Source organism: Leptinotarsa decemlineata, unplaced genomic scaffold (genome assembly GCF_025532065.1).
Source record: "Leptinotarsa decemlineata unplaced genomic scaffold, Ldec_3_MD MMD2_P_RNA_scaffold_5, whole genome shotgun sequence".
NCBI classification, from domain to species: Eukaryota; Metazoa; Arthropoda; class Insecta; order Coleoptera; family Chrysomelidae; genus Leptinotarsa; species Leptinotarsa decemlineata.
In genome coordinates this window covers 16,110,065-16,130,788 of record NW_027412532.1, presented here as the reverse complement: position 1 = coordinate 16,130,788, position 20,724 = coordinate 16,110,065, and the positions used below count along the sequence as shown (strand labels likewise).

At 34.2% G+C, this 20,724-nt stretch overlaps 1 protein-coding gene across 1 annotated transcript in view; it reads left to right on the top strand.

Moving 5' to 3' along the window:
• LOC111502818 (uncharacterized) overlaps positions 1–20,724 on the top strand; it is a 151,864-nt gene extending 131,140 nt beyond the window's left edge. The window contains 2 exon segments of the mRNA XM_074169642.1: positions 6,815–6,949; positions 15,850–20,724. Of these exon segments, the coding sequence (XP_074025743.1) occupies positions 6,815–6,949; positions 15,850–15,979 (265 nt within the window). The 3' untranslated portion in view covers positions 15,980–20,724.

Genomic DNA, 20,724 nt, shown 5'->3' with positions numbered 1-20,724 from the left:
ATGCAGGAGTCAGTTGTTTTGCTACAAAGTCAGGAACGGACTACCCCCGATGGTCCACACCCCAAAACTTTGAAATGACAGATATTTTTCAATATTTTTCAACAAATTAAGGTTACTTGGACAATTTTATGAATAAAAGTACTCGTGTGGAAAGTCGATCGGAGCAACGAGTTTTGAGAAAAATGTAGTTTCACTCGACGACATCAAACCCGCTCGTCCACCATTATTTGAAATGAATAATTATCAAAGCAGAAATAATAATGATAACGTTAATTCAACAACATTTATCCTGAGATGTCTACCATTATTCGAAAATATTAGTTTTTAAGGAAAATGGAAATGATAGGTAAAATGTTCATAACGAATTTTTATAATGCAAACACGTTTAACTAACGAAACTCAAGAGCCTCAAGAGCAAACAGAAATGAAACATCCGCTACAGAAACTGCTCGATATGACCACCTTTTCTCTCTATACATTTTCTTAGTCTGCGAAGACACCCTCTCTGTACTTGAAATAGCATTCCAGGGTCGTTTCGTATGGCTTAACAATGTAATGTTATTCTATTCAACAATGCATCTCTTGTGTGAATAGGTGTAGCGTAAACAAGGCTTTTTAGATGCCCCCACAGAAAGAAATCCAATGGATTTAAATCCGAAGACCGCGATGGCCATGAATATGGCCCACCTCTACCAATCCATCTATTGTGGAAAATATGGTTCAGATGGTCACGCACAATCAAACTAAAATGAGGAGGAGCGCCATCATGCATAAACCACATATCTCTTCGGGTTTGCAATGGAACATGTTCCAAAAGTCCATTCAAATCGTTCTGAATGAACTCCAAATAACGTTCTCCATTCAATCGGTCCTATAGAACGAATGGTCCTATGAGATGGTTTCCTATGATACCAGCCCAAACATTCACGTTGAATTTCCGTTGGTGTTTGGTTTGCAATATCCCATGGGGATTTTCTTCGGCCCATATATGGAGATTATGAGAGTTGATAACTCCATCTCTACTGAAACCTGCTTCATCAGTGAATAAAACTCGATTAATAAAAGTCATATCCTCTCTTTGCCTTTCCATGAACCAATTGGCATATTCCAGTCGTGCTGGAAAATCTTGAGGTGTCATGGCATGTACCTTCTGGATGTGAAATGGGTGGAGCAGTTGTTCCCTAATTATTCTATGAATAGTGGACTTGGATGTATGGAACTGTTCTGATAGATTTCTGATGCTCATTGAAGGATCATCAGCGACGGCTTCCAAAATATTTTCCTCCAATACAACGGTACGTACAGTCCTAGGAGCGCCCTCACCACCTCGTTTTGGCAAAACTGTACCTACAATAATATCGAAATAAAACAACGTGCTCAAATTAATTATCAATTATAACATACCTGTCTCCCTCAAGCTGCGATCGACACGCTCGAATGTTTCTCTTGACGGTACCGTTCGATTGGGAAAATGCTCGGAATACAGACGACGAGCTTCTGCAGCATTACAAAATGCTCGTCCATAAAATACATGCATATCTGCATATTCATTGCATGTAAACTGTTCGGCCATATCAAAAAAATTCAAAATATCCTATAGAATATTGACAATACAATGATAGTCATATGACAACGCACCACTCAACAAAACAAAATCGCATTCCAGTTTCTCATTTTTTATCAAAACTTTCTAAAAGGTTTTTTTGTCAACATCTGTGAAAGAAATGGAACATAATTATTCCCAGGATATTTTTCACCTGATCATGTGCAGCCGTTTTTGTAGTTCATTCGTTTGCTTTTTATTAGTATAGTAAATATTTTTTCCAATGTGCGTTTTTTCAGCTAAATTTAGATTCGTGTTGAAGAATTTCTCCCATAAAATTATAATTATCAGTGAAACTCCTCAACAGTTTAGCTGTGAAGAAGAATTTGAAACATTCGAATGTTGAGTTTCATGAGATTCAGATAACTGATCAACACGAAACGTGAATATTCCACACGTATTATGTACATACAAAATATGGAATGAATTCGATATTTCATAGTAGAGTAGCTTGTTAGTTTAAAAACACCACGAATCTACAGAACTTGATATTTCTTTTGAAAAAATATCTGCTATCACAATTGTGACTTAAACTTCCATATAGGTACTGTACTTTTTGTTTACGACTTCATTTCAGCATACTTTGTATTATTCCTGTTATAAATGTTGTTGAATTAACGTTATCATTATTATTTCTGCTTTGATAATTATTCATTTCAAATAATGGTGGACGAGCGGGTTTGATGTCGTCGAGTAGAACTACATTTTTATCAAGACTCGTTGCTCCGATCGACTTTCCACACGAGTACTTTTATTCATAAAATTGTCCAAGTAACCATATTTTGTTGAAAAATATTGAAAAATATCTGTCATTTCAAAGTTTTGGGGTGTGGACCATCGGGGGTAGTCCGTTCCTGACTTTGTAGCAAAACAACTGACTCCTGCATGAAAGCTCATCGACGGAATTCATTTGTTCAGTCAATTACCAAAATTTGGATGATTTTGAATATTCACTTGAAAAGTTATCAAAGAAAAACATTTTTCATTTTGTAACTTCGAGGGCCCGTAACTTGGTTACGAAGACTTTTAGGAAAAAAAGTTATATGAAGTACTGGTGATATTTTGACCCCATCTATACATTCCCGAGAGGAAAAGAGGAAGTCCAGGGACACCCTGTATATTTTCGTTCAATGTTCTCAATAGGCAGTGCGGATATCATAATAACAATTGTTTGTCATGTTCTCAGTTACAAACTGGTCTGGTTGTAAATGGATATCATTGAAACTTATGTTGGAAGTTATGTTATGTTTTGAAACATCTTTCACCTTCAACTTAGTTTTTTTTTTGTCGAACTATTGTAGCTCTGATATTGTTGTTTACGATTAGCTTTTTTTTTGTATTACACAAAACAAAAAACATGTTTCAGCAGCTCAAGTATCTACTTCTCATCTATAGCATTAACAAGACTACAGACGAACACAAAAAAGCTATTTGTTGATTCTTGACAAATGTAGGATCTTTCATTGAGCGCTTCCTATCTTTAAATTTGAATGTGAGAATCATTGAAATTATTTATTATCACATTATTAGTGAACAATAAAATCATCCAAATGTTCGCCACGGCTTCTCTGGGTGGAGCGCCTCCGGAACGTCTAATTTTCCATGACTCTGGCGCATAAATCAGGCTGAATTTGACCGATGGTATGGGTTATGTTGGCTTTCTGATATGTGTGAAGCAAGCCAGTCTCGATATACCTACACGGTAGGTTTAATGGACTGACGCCTATCAGAAAACAACTACTCCCCTGGCTAATACCACGAAGAGCGTTGGATTAAATCCGACAGGCGTCAGTGCAGGAATCTTCACAGAAGATTTCCCACATATTCAATTGGCAATACAACTGTATTGTATTGAATACAACTTGTATTCAATACAATACAAGAGTCGACCTTCAATTCTGGAACGGGCACACTTGCAGACCGGTTTCGGGCTTATTAGCCACTCATCAGTGCAAGATAGTGACCATCATCGACTTAAAGTCAATGATATTCCACAATTGAAAATCGGAATTCTTTCAGAGTATTTCATTCCTCTTCCGAAGTTGTAGCGAACATCACAAAATGTCACTCCATCTAGTGGACGAGGTACTTACCAACTGCATATCCGTAATTTGTCCGATTCCTCTGAATAAGGAAGAAACACTTTCTTATTAGTCAGCAGGCTATGCTTGAAGACTGGCAGTAAACATATCTAAAGCAAATGAACTTTAAACGTTCAAGTCGATATAATCGATATATGTCGGATATAATCCAACGCCCTTCGTGGTATTAGCTAGGCGTCAGTCCATTCAACCTACTGTGTAGGTATATCGAGACTAGCTTGAATGTTTGAAGTTCATTTGTTTTAGATTTGTTTACTGCCAGTCTTCAAGCATAGCCCACTGACTAATAAGAAAGTTTCTGATATGTGTTTATATACCTTCTAAATCAACGATAAATGAAACTGAAACATTCTGGGTCCCCCATACTACTTTGTTCAACAACATGTCAGAGTTTTTCGGCGTATAGCAAAATAACTTTGTTTTCAATGAGATGCACAGACTTTCAGACCTGGTGTTCTGCAATCACTTCTGTCTCGTTGAAAAATCAGTCGATCCATTAGTAAGAGAGAACGATCATCATCCCTCTTTTGAAATACCATGCGAACTGAACATAAAAACGAACTCGAAGACTAAATTTGAATTATGTTTCCAAGATGCATACAATTAAAAAAAGGTAACTATCCTCTCATGTATGAGTTGATCCTCAATATCGATTGCACGTTTCTGAATGTGATTTGCAATGCAGATGATGCCTGTCGTCACTTTTATGAAAAACTAGTACTATGTTGATGTATCGCTGCTGTTCCAATGTTTTGACAGAATCAGAATCAACGAACTTAGGCGTGCGCAGCGTTATAGAACAGTGCTTTCAAAAAATTGTATATATATATATATATATATATATATATATATATATATATATATATATGACTAGTACTATGTTGCTGTATCGCTGCTGTTCCAATGTTTTGACTGAATCAGAACCAACGAACTCAGGCTTGCGCAGCGTTATAGAACAGTGCTCTCAAAAAACTGTTCTACAGCGCCATCTAGTGGCGAGTTACAGAAAAATTGATAGCCTAAAAACCTTCTCTATGAAAAATTACTTATACATGTCAAGTTTCATCACGATCGGTTGGGCGATGTAGAAATTTATCACTTACCAACCAACCAACAAACATCTATTTTTATATATTAGATTATATAGTGTATTTGATCGTTGCGTGCCAAAATTTTGGATAAAATCTAAAACTAATTATCCACACTACTTTGATGGTGTATTGAAAAAGAAAATTTGAACTGAAGCAAAATTCTGGTGTATTTATAAAAGAAACGGCGATATTCACGTTTTTCACGAATTCAAACGTCTTCGGGCAGAAAACAAAAGAGCCATTGGAATAGCTCATAAAAAGTTTATTCAGAAAACTTGAGAGCGAGATTATTCATGACCCCAATAAGTTTTGGTCATTCATTAACAAGTCAAAATGTACGAATGGAATTGGAGATGAAATGTTACATGGAGGCAAGCTAAACGATAATCCCTCAGATATGCTTGATGGTTTTGCAGATTTCTTCAGGGGTTATTATATAGTGTCAGCATCAAGTGGCTATGCGAACAACAGTAGTGATATTCCCAGCCTAGTAATCTAAAACTTTAGTATTGAAGATGTTTATCATACCCTAAAAAAATTAATGCATAAATTTACTACAGGACCTGATCATATTATCAGCTCTGATTGAACAAATAATATTTTAATGTTTTCAGGCAATATATGCCTGAAAACATTAACTGTACTATCAATATGGACCGATGACGCCGCCAGCCCAAACTCCAGTCGAAACACTGATAGGCTTTCTTATAATATAAAAAATAGTAACACGTACGGAATTTTCAAAAATAGGTTAAAAATAATTTTAACGAATCATTGTTTTTATAGCTTAGGGGAATTTGATGATGACTTCCTTTCTAGCAGTGTTAACTGAGTTCATAGTGTTTATTGTGCTTTATGATTTTTTATATTCATATCAAGATGTCTTGTATACTTGTTTGTATGTGTCATTGAGTAATATTAGGGTTACATCCTTAATAATGTAGTATGTATGTATGTGTATATACTCTATTTTGTCAACCTCACCTAACCGTCTCCATAGGGGGATGGGGGGAACTTTCCCCCTGCTTTTTCGACTTGGGAAAAAGTTGGGAAGTGAAGATAGGAAAAGAACCTGTACAAGGTTGGGAATTCCCAACATGCATAACTTGGAGATCCCATACTTTGAAATTCTGAGTTGTTTGAAAACTTCAAAAAAAGTTTGATTTCCCCCAAGTAAGAGAACAGTCCACAAATTTTGAAGTGACAATTTTACAAAATTCCCAACTTTTCGCTGTTTATTCGACTTGGAAAAGTTGGGAAATTTCGGGCCGTGAAGATAGAAAAAATAATAGTAGAAAACAATAAGCACAATATTATTCAAGTGTTGTTTCCTTTCACTTTTATTGAATATTCCTATACATGGTGGATATGGTGGAAGACCAAGTACCTTGGTTCCCATTATTATTTTCATAATTACCAAAATTAATTTTTGTTTGTGCATACCCTAACGGGCATAAACATTCAGCCAATCTTCGGATAGCTAAGTAAGAAAATTAATATGTTATAGTAGTAACTAATCCCTCGGCTTTCATTTTTTCAAAAATTGGGAAATTTTGCCGGTGGGGTTGGGAAAATTTGGATTCCCTCCCTCCCTGATTTTTCTTTTCACTACGGACCTGACCTTACCAGACACGTCCAATCCATTGTATAATAGGAAAACGGATTTGATAAAATTGTTCGATTTCATTTGATTTGATTTGAAGACCCTATACTGGTAAATTTCAATATTATGGGGATTTTTCTCATGTTTTCGATGATTTCTCTTTGTAATCTTTTCTTCACCAGTTACACCAAAAACCCCTGTAGCTTTGTGAAGTTTGTAGCTTTGTGAACTTGGTAATTATCTCGATTACGTAATTCAAGGTGAGACTCATTTCCATTCGAATTCAGTACGCTCATGCATCTTCACTTTTCATGAAAATTTTCCCTAGAAATTCGAGTCAACAATTTATCACCGAGAAGTCTCCTGTTTCTTTTATGATATACGTCGTCCTCGAATTTGAATTTATTCGTTTCAGAGGCATCGTTCCACCAGCAGCCCAGCTGTCTCCCGATCAACCATTCGGATCGATCAGGTCCCTGACGGTGGGTAGAGAGGTGGCCAGCTTTCCTCTATCTAGGACGCCTACGCCGCCTCCAGTGAATTTCGAGAGGTGAGTAAACCTAAACATTCTTAATGAATGAAATGTATATTTAAATTGGAAAGAGATACCTTTCAAAATATTTTATCTCTACACATTTCTGCAAAATACAAAATTAAGTGAACTATATTCTGTATCAGAATTGGTTCTTCATTGTATTAGTGCAATACATTTATTATTACACTCATATTTCATTCTACCTAAGCGATTTGTGACCATGATGATGTTCAACATTTTGTTAATGATTCTGTATTGTTTAGTGAAAATCTCACAATAAAGCTTGTCACCTACATGTCCGGCACAGCCACAGTATACTTATGTACAGTAGTCCCACTTAGCGTCGGTCCCTTTGATGTTGGTGTCCAGGAGTTTCAGTTTTTACACTGCTGACGTATTTGACACTAATGACATTTCTCCCTTACTATAATCTCAACCAAAGCGTCTAAACACTGCTCAACATAACAACTATTCATATAAACTGCTCAAAAAAATACAGTCGATGTTGGGCACCTGAGAAAATTGTGCGAATAATAATTTTGCATTTGTGTAATATTCAAGTAACCCAGATCATTTGGACAATAATGAACTATGTTTCAAGTAGATTTTAAAAATTCATAGGATCGGCAGATTTTCATATTCGGATGTGACAAAATATATTTTCATTTCAACAAGAAAAAAAACAAGATGAAGAACGAGTTTTGTTATTCATGAACCATGGTACGAATCCATGCGAAATTTCTTTGTAGTGATTTTTGGGGCCAAATATAGCATATTCATTCATTGATTTGAGAATTCAAGATGGCGGACGAGTTTGCGGATTCGATTATATTAAGGCCAATTATTAAAAATATTCCTAATCGAATTCATCACTCAAGATTTAAGAATCTGTAAAGCCTATCCTTCTTGAATTATGTAGTACTATTTAGGACCTGAAGTAAAAAAGTAATTGTGTAGTGTTCAACATAGAGAAATAATTTTTTTTTATGTATGTACTAACTATAAATGTATGTGAGAGTTTTCGGAGTCGGAAGATATGAATTATTTACACCGCATGATAATCAATAGATTGTTGTTGCTGTTTTCAGCTTTTATCCAGGTAAAAATGGACAATTGAATCACTGACAAGCCTAAATGCATTTTGACTATACCTTTATATATGTTTTCTGACAGAAAACAACTACTTCTTCAGCTAAAAACTCGACATATATTGAAAAATGTACAATTGATATTGGAATCTATACAAGTGTAGATGTCTAATCAACCCCGAAAAGTTGCTGCTTTGATTAAAAACAGTTATTCCTAATGAAACATGTCCTATTAGTCACCAACTTCTTATATAATGTAAATTTGACTATCAAAAATACCTTACGACTGTTAACGTTTCGGAATCCAAGTCTCCTCAGACATAAGTGCAAAGATTCTCACTTTGGAGAAACAACTTTTTGAGAGCTCTCTAGGACAAATAGTGGGACTTCGCCTGATTCGAACAAGAAACAGACTGCGGACCATTTTGAAGTGTTCCTCATCAGTGCAGACCATGCTATCACGGTTGTATACACACAGGGACTCGGTATTCCTCCTAGAGAGCTCTTGCAGAGTACCATGGTTCATGAATAACGAAACTCGTTCTTCATCTTGTCTTTTTTCTTGTTGAAATGAAAATATATTTTGTCACATCCGAATGTGAACATCTGCCGATCCCATGAATTTTTAAAATCTACTTGAAACATAGTTCATCATTGTCCAAATGATCTGGGTTACTTGAATATTACACAAATGCAAAATTATCATTGTAAAATTTTCTCAGGTGTCCAACATGGTTTTCATCGACTGTCTGTCTTGAACTCGTCGTTTGCGCATACCTGAGACTGCAACTCCTGGGTCTGCGTGTAGAAAATTCAAACCAAAAATCACCCGAAGTGGGATTACTGTATATAGTGTACTGTGGCACAGCACAGCACATCACGGATGGCGACGGGTAGTAGCATCGCCCACTTGTCCAGCTACAACCAGCATACTGAAGGTGCTGTTTGTTCGATTTCAAGGAAATTTTAGTTGACATCGAGCAGTGACAGAAACATGTCTATCGCTAGCAGTTCTAACGAATAAGTCGTCATTATAGTGGCCGCATTATTGAATGTAGAAGAAAATAGTCACAAAAAAGAAGAATGTGGGTCCATCCCATTAATCAAAAGAGGGCAAATCTGGAATAGTTTCATCATCTTTTCAATGACTTGAAAGAAGACTTGGAGAAACTTTTTCAGTATTTCCGTATGACTCCAGGCAAAACTTCAGAACTTCTGGATATACTAGAGCCTGCCTTAAAATGCAACTCAATTTTTCCTCGTCCATTTCCATAGGTACCGTCCGACACTGTTCTGTTAACTGATGGAATAGGGAAACAGAGAGACAGAGACTTCCCAGGCACATTTGGGCAAGTATATATATATATATATATATATATATATATATATATATATATATATATATATATATATATATATATATATATATATAATATATATATATATATATACAGGGTGTCCCTGGACTTCCTCTTTTCCTCTCGGGAATGTATAGATGGGGTCAAAATATCACCAGTACTTCATATAACTTTTTTTCCTAAAATCCTTCGTTACCAAGTAACGGGCCCTCGAAGTTACAAAATGAAAAATGTTTTTCTTTGATAACTTTTCAAGTGAATATTCAAAATCATCCAAATTTTGGTAATTGACTAAACAAATGAATTCCTTCGATGAGCTTTCATGCAGGAGTCAATTGTTTTGCTACAAAGTCAGGAACGGACTACCCCCGATGGTCCACACCCCAAAACTTTGAAATGACAGATATTTTTCAATATTTTTCAACAAATTAAGGTTACTTGGACAATTTTATGAATAAAAGTACTCGTGTGGAAAGTCGATCGGAGCAACGAGTCTTGATAAAAATGTAGTTTCACTCGACGACATCAAACCCGCTCGTCCACCATTATTTGAAATGAATAATTATCAAAGCAGAAATAATAATGATAACGTTAATTCAACAACATTTATCCTGAGATGTCTACCAATATTCGAAAATATTAGTTTTTAAGGAAAATGGAAATGATAGGTAAAATGTTCATAACGAATTTTTATAATGCAAACACGTTTAACTAACGAAACTCAAGAGCCTCAAGAGAAAACAGAAATGAAAAATCCGCTACAGAAACTGCTCGATATGACCACCTTCTCTCTCTATACATTTTCTTAGTCTGCGAAGACACCCTCTCTGTACTTGAAATATCATTCCAGGGTCGTTTCGTATGGCTTCACAATGTAATGTTATTCTAGTCAACAATGCATATCTTGTGTGAATAGGTGTAGCGTAAACAAGGCTTTTTAGATGCCCCCACAGAAAGAAATCCAATGGATTTAAATCCGGAGACCGCGATGGCCATGAATATGGCCCACCTCTACCAATCCATCTATTGTGGAAAATATGGTTCAGATGGTCACGCACAATCAAACTAAAATGAGGAGGAGCGCCATCATGCATAAACCACATATCTCTTCGGGTTTGCAATGGAACATGTTCCAAAAGTCCATTCAAATCGTTAATGAACTCCAAATAACGTTCTCCATTCAATCGGTCCTGTAGAACGAATGGTCCTATAACATGGTTTCCTATGATACCAGCCCAAACATTCACGTTGAATTTCCGTTGGTGTTTGGTTTGCAATATCCCATGGGGATTTTCTTCGGCCCATATATGAAGATTATGAGAGTTGATAACTCCATCTCTACTGAAACCTGATTCATCAGTGAATAAAACTCGATTAATAAAAGTCATATCCTCTCTTTGCCTATCCATGAACCAATTGGCATATTCCAGTCGTGCTGGAAAATCTTGAGGTGTCATGGCATGTACCTTCTGGATGTGAAATGGGTGGAGCAGTTGTTCCCTAATTATTATATGAATAGTGGACTTGGATGTATGGAACTGTTCTGATAGATTTCTGATGCTCATTGAAGGATCATCAGCGACGGCTTCCAAAATATTTTCCTCCAATACAACGGTACGTACAGTCCTAGGAGCGCCCTCACCACCTCGTTTTGGCAAAACTGTACCTACAATAATATCGAAATAAAACAACGTGCTCAAATTAATTATCAATTATTACATACCTGTCTCCCTCAAGCTGCGATCGACACGCTCGAATGTTTCTCTTGACGGTACCGTTCGATTGGGAAAATGCTCGGAATACAGATGACGAGCTTCTGCAGCATTACAAAATGCTCGTCCATAAAATACATGCATATCTGCATATTCATTGAATGTAAACTGTTCGGCCATATCAAAAAAATTCAAAATATCCTATAGAATATTGACAATACAATGATAGTCATATGACAACGCACCACTCAGCAAAACAAAATCGCATTCCAGTTTCTCATTTTTTATCAAAACTTTCTAAAAGGTTTTTTTGTGCAGGTTTTCATGTGCAGCCGTTTTTGTAGTTCATTCGTTTGCTTTTTATTAGTATAGTAAATATTTTTTCCGATGTGCGTTTTTTCAGCTAAATTTAGATTCGTGTTAAAGAATTTCTCCCATAAAATTATAATTATCAGTGAAACTCTCCTCAACAGTTTAGCTGTGAAGAAGAATTTGAAACATTCGAATGTTGAGTTTCATGAGATTCAGATAACTGATCAACACGAAACGTGATTATTCCACACGTATTATGTACATACAAAATATGGAATGAATTCGATATTTCATAGTAGAGTAGCTTGTTAGTTTAAAAACACCACGAATCTACAGAACTTGATATTTCTTTTGAAAAAATATCTGCTATCACAATTGTGACTTAAACTTCCATATAGGTACTGTACTTTTTGTTTACGACTTCATTTTAGCATACTTTGTATTATTCCTGTTATAAATGTTGTTGAATTAACGTTATCATTATTATTTCTGCTTTGATAATTATTCATTTCAAATAATGGTGGACGAGCGGGTTTGATGTCGTCGAGTAGAACTACATTTTTATCAAGACTCGTTGCTCCGATCGACTTTCCACACGAGTACTTTTATTCATAAAATTGTCCAAGTAACCTTATTTTGTTGAAAAATATTGAAAAATATCTGTCATTTCAAAGTTTTGGGGTGTGGACCATCGGGGGTAGTCCGTTCCTGACTTTGTAGCAAAACAACTGACTCCTGCATGAAAGCTCATCGACGGAATTCATTTGTATAGTCAATTACCAAAATTTGGATGATTTTGAATATTCACTTGAAAAGTTATCAAAGAAAAACATTTTTCATTTTGTAACTTCGAGGGCCCGTAACTTGGTTACGAAGACTTTTAGGAAAAAAAGTTATATGAAGTACTGGTGATATTTTGACCCCATCTATACATTCCCGAGAGGAAAAGAGGAAGTCCAGGGACACCCTGTATATATATATATATATATATATATATATATATATATATATATATATATATATATATATATATATATATATATATATATATACAAGGTGTAACATAAGTACGTTAAAATATTCAAGTGACGTATTCCCTAGGCAATTTTAAGAAAAAAAGTCTATATGAACTTGTGTCCAAAAATGCTTCGTTTCGGAGATACGCGGTGTTGAAATTGAATTTTTTTTTGTTCACTTCTTGAAAATAACTCTTGCAAAAAATGAGTTATTTGCACGGAATTCGGTACCCGGGGTTTTTTTGACGTGGGAAATCATAATTTCGTATTCATTTTCATGCAACATCTAGAGGGCGCTGCGTACGCTGTCATTACTTATTTCAAATTGTCCTAACTTTTTTTACAGTAAACGTCTGCTACTTTTCCTGAAAAAAAAACTAATTTACACACCTTTTCCAAGTAAAAAAGGTACACCTCCTCAACAACGCTGGAGGTGATCGTTTTCGAGATATTTACAATTTTCTATATCGATGCATATTACTTAGCTCTTAGGGCGCTAATTGAAGTTGCTGAGAACATATCAAAAACTAAGTATGTGGTGGATCTCGTCAAAATAAACAACTTTTTCCTATAAAATGTTTAACGAAGAATGATTCTATTTCGAAATACAGATTGTTGAAATTTTTCAAACTATAGTAGGTTTTTGTCATAAGTTTTTTGCAATTTTAGTTATTTTCATCAAACTTTATACGCAGTATACCAATGCTCAGTGCCTCTTTTTTCTATCCATCGTTGGGATATGCTACGTCTAAAAAATGTCTTGCTATCACACTAAAATGAGCAGGAGCTTCCATCGTGCATAAACCAAGAGTGATTTCGGAGACCAATGGGAACATCTTCCATAAGTTGGGGAAGCTCGTGTTTCAAAAAAAGTAGGTGAGCATCTCCATTCAAACGTAAGGGGAGAAAATAGGGTCCAATCAAACAATCCCCAATTACGCCTACCCATACATCAAAAGAGAATCTGTCTCGGAAATGAGTTTGCGTTATCGCATGTGGGTTATCTTCCGCCCAGATGTGGTTGTTATGGAAGTTCATGATACCATTTCTTGAAAAATTAGCCTCATTTATGAAGAGGATTTTCGATAAAATTCGCGGATATTGTTCGACTTTTCTTTGAAGCCATTGAGCAAATTCGATACGTGGTTGGAAATCATGTAGCGTAAGTGCCTGGACACGTTGAATATGATAAGGATATAATTGCTGTTCCTTTAAAATTCTGTAAACTGTCATGTGACTCACATTTAAAGTTTGACTGATTTTTCTTGTACTTGTCTCTGGATGTTCACTAATTTCTTCGAGAACAGCCTCCTCCAATTCTACAGTTCTTGTAGTCCGTGGCCGGATTACCTTTCCTGATAGATGCGTCTGGCCTCGCTTGAATTTCCGTCAGTCAAGCCATATGCAAAAACTATATCAGCCATTTCAGCATTCGTAAAGTCGGGCATGGTACCAAAAAATCACTTTATAAACTCCGAACTGTGAATTTGTCAATTAATAGTTGAAAATGTGACAGCGAACTTCTATTTTTATAAACAAACTTTCATAGCCTATTCGATTTAATTAACTTAATTTGCAAACGGAGAGTGACAAAAATTATTGAAATCAAATTTGCCTATAAAGTCATATGCATCAATATAGAAAATTGTAAATATCTCGAAAACGATCACCTCTAGCGTTGTTGAGGAGTTGTACCTTTTTTTACTTGGAAAAGGTGTGGGAAATAGGTTCTTTCATGGAAAGTATCAAAAGTTTACTGTCAAAAAAGTTAGGGCAATTTTAAATAAATAATGACAGCGTACGCAGAGCCCTCTAGATGTTACATGAAAATTAATACGAAATTAAGTTTTCCCACGTCAAAAAAAAACCCGGGTACCGAATTTAGTGCAAATAACTTATTTTTTACAAGAGTTATTTTCAAAAAGCGAACAAAAATATTCAATTTCAACAGTCCGTATCTCCGAAACGAAGCATATTCGGACACAAGTTCATATAAACTTTTTTCTTCAAATTGTTTCTTGAATATTTTAACGTACTTATGGCACACCCTTATGATGATTATATATATATATATATATATATATATATATATATATATATATATATATATATATGATTGATGCAACTAATTTTCCTTTGTTTTGAGTATTTCAATATTAAATTCTACAAAAAGGATTTGAAGCTTTATATCTTCTATAAATTATCTGCGAGCGCTTTCGACAGTTGGTAGTACTGTCATCTTCTAGGCACCCTTCAAACTGAACTGGTCATCCTGTTGTCTGCCTCTTTATACGGTTACAGCGTCTTAACTCAGGTATTTCAGGTACTTTAGGTAAATTTACCTGTATTTGTTCTGCATCAGGTACTCTCCATCAGTACATCAGGTATATATATATATATATATATATATATATATATATATATATATATAGGTTTCCGCGGTCAGTAATTTGATATAGTTCAAATTACTGATTATTGATATAGTTCAAATTATCATATAGATGATAGTTCAATTTTTGATTGTTGCTTTTATTTCATTGTAATTTCAGTTTTTTTGCGTAATATAATTGTTATTTTTCAGCCAAACTTTATATTTCTATATATTCTTTCAGGGATTTCAAATCAATTTATATCATACTAGTACTAGTTGTTGCCCGCGGCTTCGCCCGCGTAGAATTTGGTAGTTGTAGTACTAATTAGTACATGTTGCTGTATCGTTGCTGTTCCAATGTTTTTGACAGAATCCAAATCAACGAACTTAAGGCGTGCGCAGCGTTATAGAACAGTGCTTTCAAAAAATTGTTCTACAGCGCCATCTAGTGGCGAGTTACAGAAAAATTGATAACCTAAAAACCTTCTCTATGAAAAATTACTTATACATGTGAAGTTTCATCACGATCGGTTGAGCGATGTAGAAGTTTATCATTTACCAACCAACCAACCAAATAACCAACCAACAAACATCCATTTTTATATATTAGATTAGACAATGGAAATCCGAACTACTGAAACATAACTGGTAGTAGTTAGGTCAATAGCATATAAGAACATTAACATAGTAGTAAAATTCATTCATAATGATCTCCTGAGGGAGAGAGATCGTATTTTGTGTTGGTGTTGGGAAAGCGTTTTCAGTATATTCATCATAAGCCAGAGATTCCAATACGAACTATCAAGTCCAAATATAACCTTGAATTACAGGTTGGCGGTCAACACCATTTTGAACTAACGATTTCTTTCAATTATTGAACTGGATTGGCCCATAAACGATGAGAATTCATGATTTTCAGAATGTATCTGGCTTTCTACTTCTCTATTTTTGTACAAAACTTTTGAGAAACTTTCAAAGGAAGAAAACAATTTAGTTTGAAATCAGAGTTAAATCATTTTGGAAAAAGTTGATATTGAATTCACTTCTTTGTTTTTCAGAAGCCCAAACATGGTTCAGATTCCGGATGAAGAAAGACTAGTGGATACACATTTTGAGCAAGTACCGGTCCATCGAAACGAAGTGAGAAAATCCGTTTCGATAGTACTCCCCGTTGAAGAAAAAGGATGACCAATACATCTTTAGTCATTTGTACTTTCTTTTCCAAAACGGATATGATTTTCTAGTTCTATAGAAACCACTCAATTTTTTCAAGACATTGGTATATTAGCGTTAAAAGACTTTAGGTACTTGATTGTAATATCTTTTGAAGAGTTTCTTACCCATTGCCAACGTGAATATTATAAGGATATGGATGTTGACAAGTATTGTTTGTTGCATACCTTTGTAGTAATGTAGAATGTCTCGTGGCATGAGGTAGTTGACCGAGGAAGATAAAGTTTTATTTCCGGAAATAAATTTGCATAAATTGACGACTTTTCTAGTCATATAGTCAGCAAAAACTTAACGAAGATTGATTGTTTTTGCACTGTTTGAATAATATAAAAAGTCGAATTTTTCCTTTCAAAAATATTTTTGTAATATCCAAAAATTTTATCGTCTTGGCACATTACAATGTTTTTCAATCAACCATCAGACATAGTAAAAATCAACTAGTAAGTCCACTCCTACTACTTTAATTCATAAATTCACAAAGTTCTCGGTGACTTCGAAACGAAGTGCGGACCCAATTTCGTTCTTTTAACATAGGCGTCCGCTCATATAGAAACGAAATTTAAGAATATTATAAATATTTTGTAGTAAGTTACTTATAACCAACTACAAAAACAATAATAACAACAGCGAATAAACTATACACAATATCAATTACCAACCGTTTATTATAACTAATCCGATGCCTGTGGTACCGTCGAATCCTTCGATACTACAGCACTGAACGTGTTGGATGAGAATCTTATCCTAAGAGCGGTTGAAGTTCCCCAGTAACTCGGGCGGATCACGTGGTAAGAGAACCTACTGGGTGTATTATTCTACTGTGCATCAGTTTCTTACCCATTGCCAACGTTAATATTATAAGGATATGAATGTTAAAATAAGTATTGTATGTTGCATACCTTTGTAGTAATGTAGACTGTCTCGTAGCATGAGGTAATTGACCGAGGAAGATAAAGTTTCATTTCCGGAAATGAATTTGCATAAATTGACGACTTCTCTAGTCATATAGTCAGCAAAAAATTAACGAAGATTGATTGTTTTTGAACTGTTTGAATAATATAAAAAGTCGAATATTTCCTTTCAAAAATATTTTTATAATATCCAAAAATTTTATCGTCTTGACACATTACAATGTTTTTCAATCAACCATCAGACATAGTAAAAATCAACTAGTAAGTCCACTCCTACTACTTTAATTCATAAATTCACAAAGTTCTCGGTGACCTCGAAACGAAGTGCGGACCCAATTTCGTTCTTTTAACATAGGCGTCCGCTCATATAGAAACGAAATTGAAGAATATTATAAATATTTTGTAGTAAGTTACTTATAACCGACTACAAAAACAATAACAACAGCGAATAAACTATACACAATATCAATTACCAACCGTTTATTAAAACTAATCCGATGCCTGTGGGACCGTCGAATCCTTCGATACTACAGCACTGAACGTGTTGGATGAGAATCTTATCATAAGAGCGGTTGAAGTTCCCCAGCAACTCGGGCGGATCACGTGGTAAGAGAGCCTGTGCATCAGATTTCCCTCACTTTATATTGTGTTATAAGTATTATTTATGTTATTTGATGACAAAAAAACTTCCAAAAATTATATATTGCATAATTATTATTGAAAATCACCTGCTGGTGGTATGATGAAAATGTTGCAACTAGTTTTTTAACGTGGAGAATCTGAATAGTTCAAAATATTAGATATGTTTGCCTTTTCAGGAGCTATGTTAGCATGTTTTATCAATTGACGAAAATGTAAATTTGTTCACAATTTTATTAACCGCGGAAAAAAAAAATCAGCGGCTTTCTATATTCTACAATTTCAATAATAAAGTTTTAATGTTTCTGTTATCAAATTTTTTTCAGTAGTTATACAATACTAATCAGACACTCTACATTTTTTGGTAGTGGAGACGATATTGTGAAAACTAACCTGCCTCTTTTGTTGTCTGTATAAATTCAAATTAAGTTATTTTCTGATTCTGACATATATGTCTGTTGAAAAAACTTCAAAACCTGTTTTTCTGTTCGAAATTCGATACTTGTGCGAGCTGATGGTTGAAGAGGTCTCACCTTTTAACGTGCAATTCCTAGCACTGATACTTTTCAAAATAAATTTTGCAGATTTTCAAATGACAATTCCAAAAGTTTTCACTTTTTATAATCATCACGAAAAGTTTTTCACTAGTTTCGAAAAAAAAATTACAAATTCTTCAAATAGGGTCGTATGTAGATACTTCCTCTCATATTTACTGAAGGCAATTTGAAATATATTCTCAATTGCGTTATTAGAGGTATCATTTTAAATTTCCCGGGCATAATAAAATATAAAGCGATATGACAAAATATTTGAAAAATGCGTTGGATCGATAATTTCATTGAAAAATCTTGTTTGGAACATGTTAGGAAATTTCATTTTGTATAATTTGCGCTACTTTGCGGGATCTCGCAACGGTTTTGAGTTTTTCAACCGGCCCAAGTGCCTGATTGCATTCTTCTCCTATTTTAGTCCCAGGTTTGAAGAGTCATAAATACATTATATTTTTCGCATCCTTGCGTGCTGGAGAAGTTGCTTTATTTTTCATCTAATTCCTCAAAAAGAAAAAATCATAAATTCAGATTTCAAATGCATTTATGAGTTTCACAGGACACATGTGAACTGCTATTTTGTATGTAGTATTACAAGTTGCCACATAGATTTGTGTAGTCGAACTACACTTGCATATTAACATAACTTTAACAATATTTCAACATTATTAGAATCGTAAATACGGATAATTACACTTATGTTTTGCTGATACTGTTTTCCTCAAGTTGCTGGAACACAGTTCAATAAAAATTTGTAATTTTACAGAGATGGGAAAAATATTTCAAACAATATTTTTGTCAAATATTAAGTGGCTGATTTCAGTTTCATCAGAATCAATATTCCATTCACTGGATTATTTCTCAATTCCGAATAGTTTCACAAACTCTCTCGAAGTAATCAAAATGGCAGATGATTAACAGAACATATTGAGTGATAGTATCTTACTTTTTGTTTGACGATGTGATGACGATGAAAACGAAATTCATCACTGATCTTTGAGTAAACTTAAAATTTGTACTTTTCAGGCAAGCATGTTTCACATGGTGGATACACTACAAAAATGTTCAAGATAGTTTCTTCTTGAATGAGGAAATATATACACAGAAAGATCTGTTTTTCAAATATTGTTGCCAGTTTAACTTTCAACCGATATAGGTAGTTCAACAAAGTTCATGTAAATATGTTATCGTGTTATAATTTGGAAGATTCTCACATTAATTTTTTTATATAAAGATGGAGAAGTAGAAAGCCAAAACCTTTTTTTCCCATTTTTTTCATTTTTACAAAGCTGTACAAGTGAATAATTCTGAAATGAATTTATTGATATAACGGACTGTTTTATATTATTCAAAACAGAAGCATTTAAGAAATTCTGGAAAATCATGTTTTACAAAAATCAACAATCAATTTTCAGTATTTGATCACAAATACGTTTCCGATGGGAGCATATAGAAAATTGTAAATGAAGGGGTAGTTTGCAATCACAACAAATTTATTACCAACATCCCTCATGGAATAATTTATTTATGATCAACGAGAATATGTGACAAAATTGTGAAACAAAAATCAAGTTTTGTGAAAATGTGTTGACAGAACATTTTTGAATAAACAAAAATTTAAACTCTTGCTTGATTTTTCCATTATTGAAAAATCATAAAGTCATCGCTTTCATTCCTTTCATGAATAGGCATCTATGAAATCTGTGATTTTTCATCATTCACGTTTCGTTATTATAATAGTTATATCAGGTATACGAATAGTGATTCCTAAATATCAAATTATTATAACTAATCTGATCACTGAGCTCCATTTGATCATTTATATTTCAATTTGGAAGAGACATTTCATTGCAATGTAGTCATCAGAATACATTTTCTTCAAATGAATTTGACAAGGCTATTTTGGGAATTAGAAACCACTCTGAAGAGGACATGATTCAGTCTTCATAGAAACTGAATGTGCATCAAAAGATCAGTTTTCACAAGGATCATCGTCTATTCTAGAATAGATGATGAAACATTTATAACATTCATGTAGAACAATGAATTATATCCTCAACGGAACATTAGGTCTGTTTGAAATTGATGAAAATGATTTACCTTAACATATCAAAAAGTATTTTAATATACTGCAGGTTGAACATATCAGAACATGAAGAATCGGAAATAAATCTTCATTCTGAAACAACTTCGGTGTGAAAATTCATCACTCATGAAATTACTGATTGTATTTCTAAACAGTGTAAGTTTTTATGTTTTTCCGTCCGTCTGTGCCAAATCATTCTCCCATATTGTTTCTCGTCGACTGTCTGAATTGTTTCCCACTGTGTTACTTTATAATTTTTATATATGTCGTTTTGCATTGTATATAATCAGTGTCATTGCATTTTTTACTAGTAGAATAGTTAAGTCGTGATATCGTGTTAGAGTAATATGTTGAGGCTGATTATGTTTTAAGATATTAGAACGTTAGCTTAAGTTGTTTCTACTCAACATGTCGGAAGTGTAATTCTCATTATGTAATAGTTCTATAACTTGCTCATATAATCATATAGCGGTAATTATTCATCCATAGATTAAATAAATATAAAACAACCGGAAA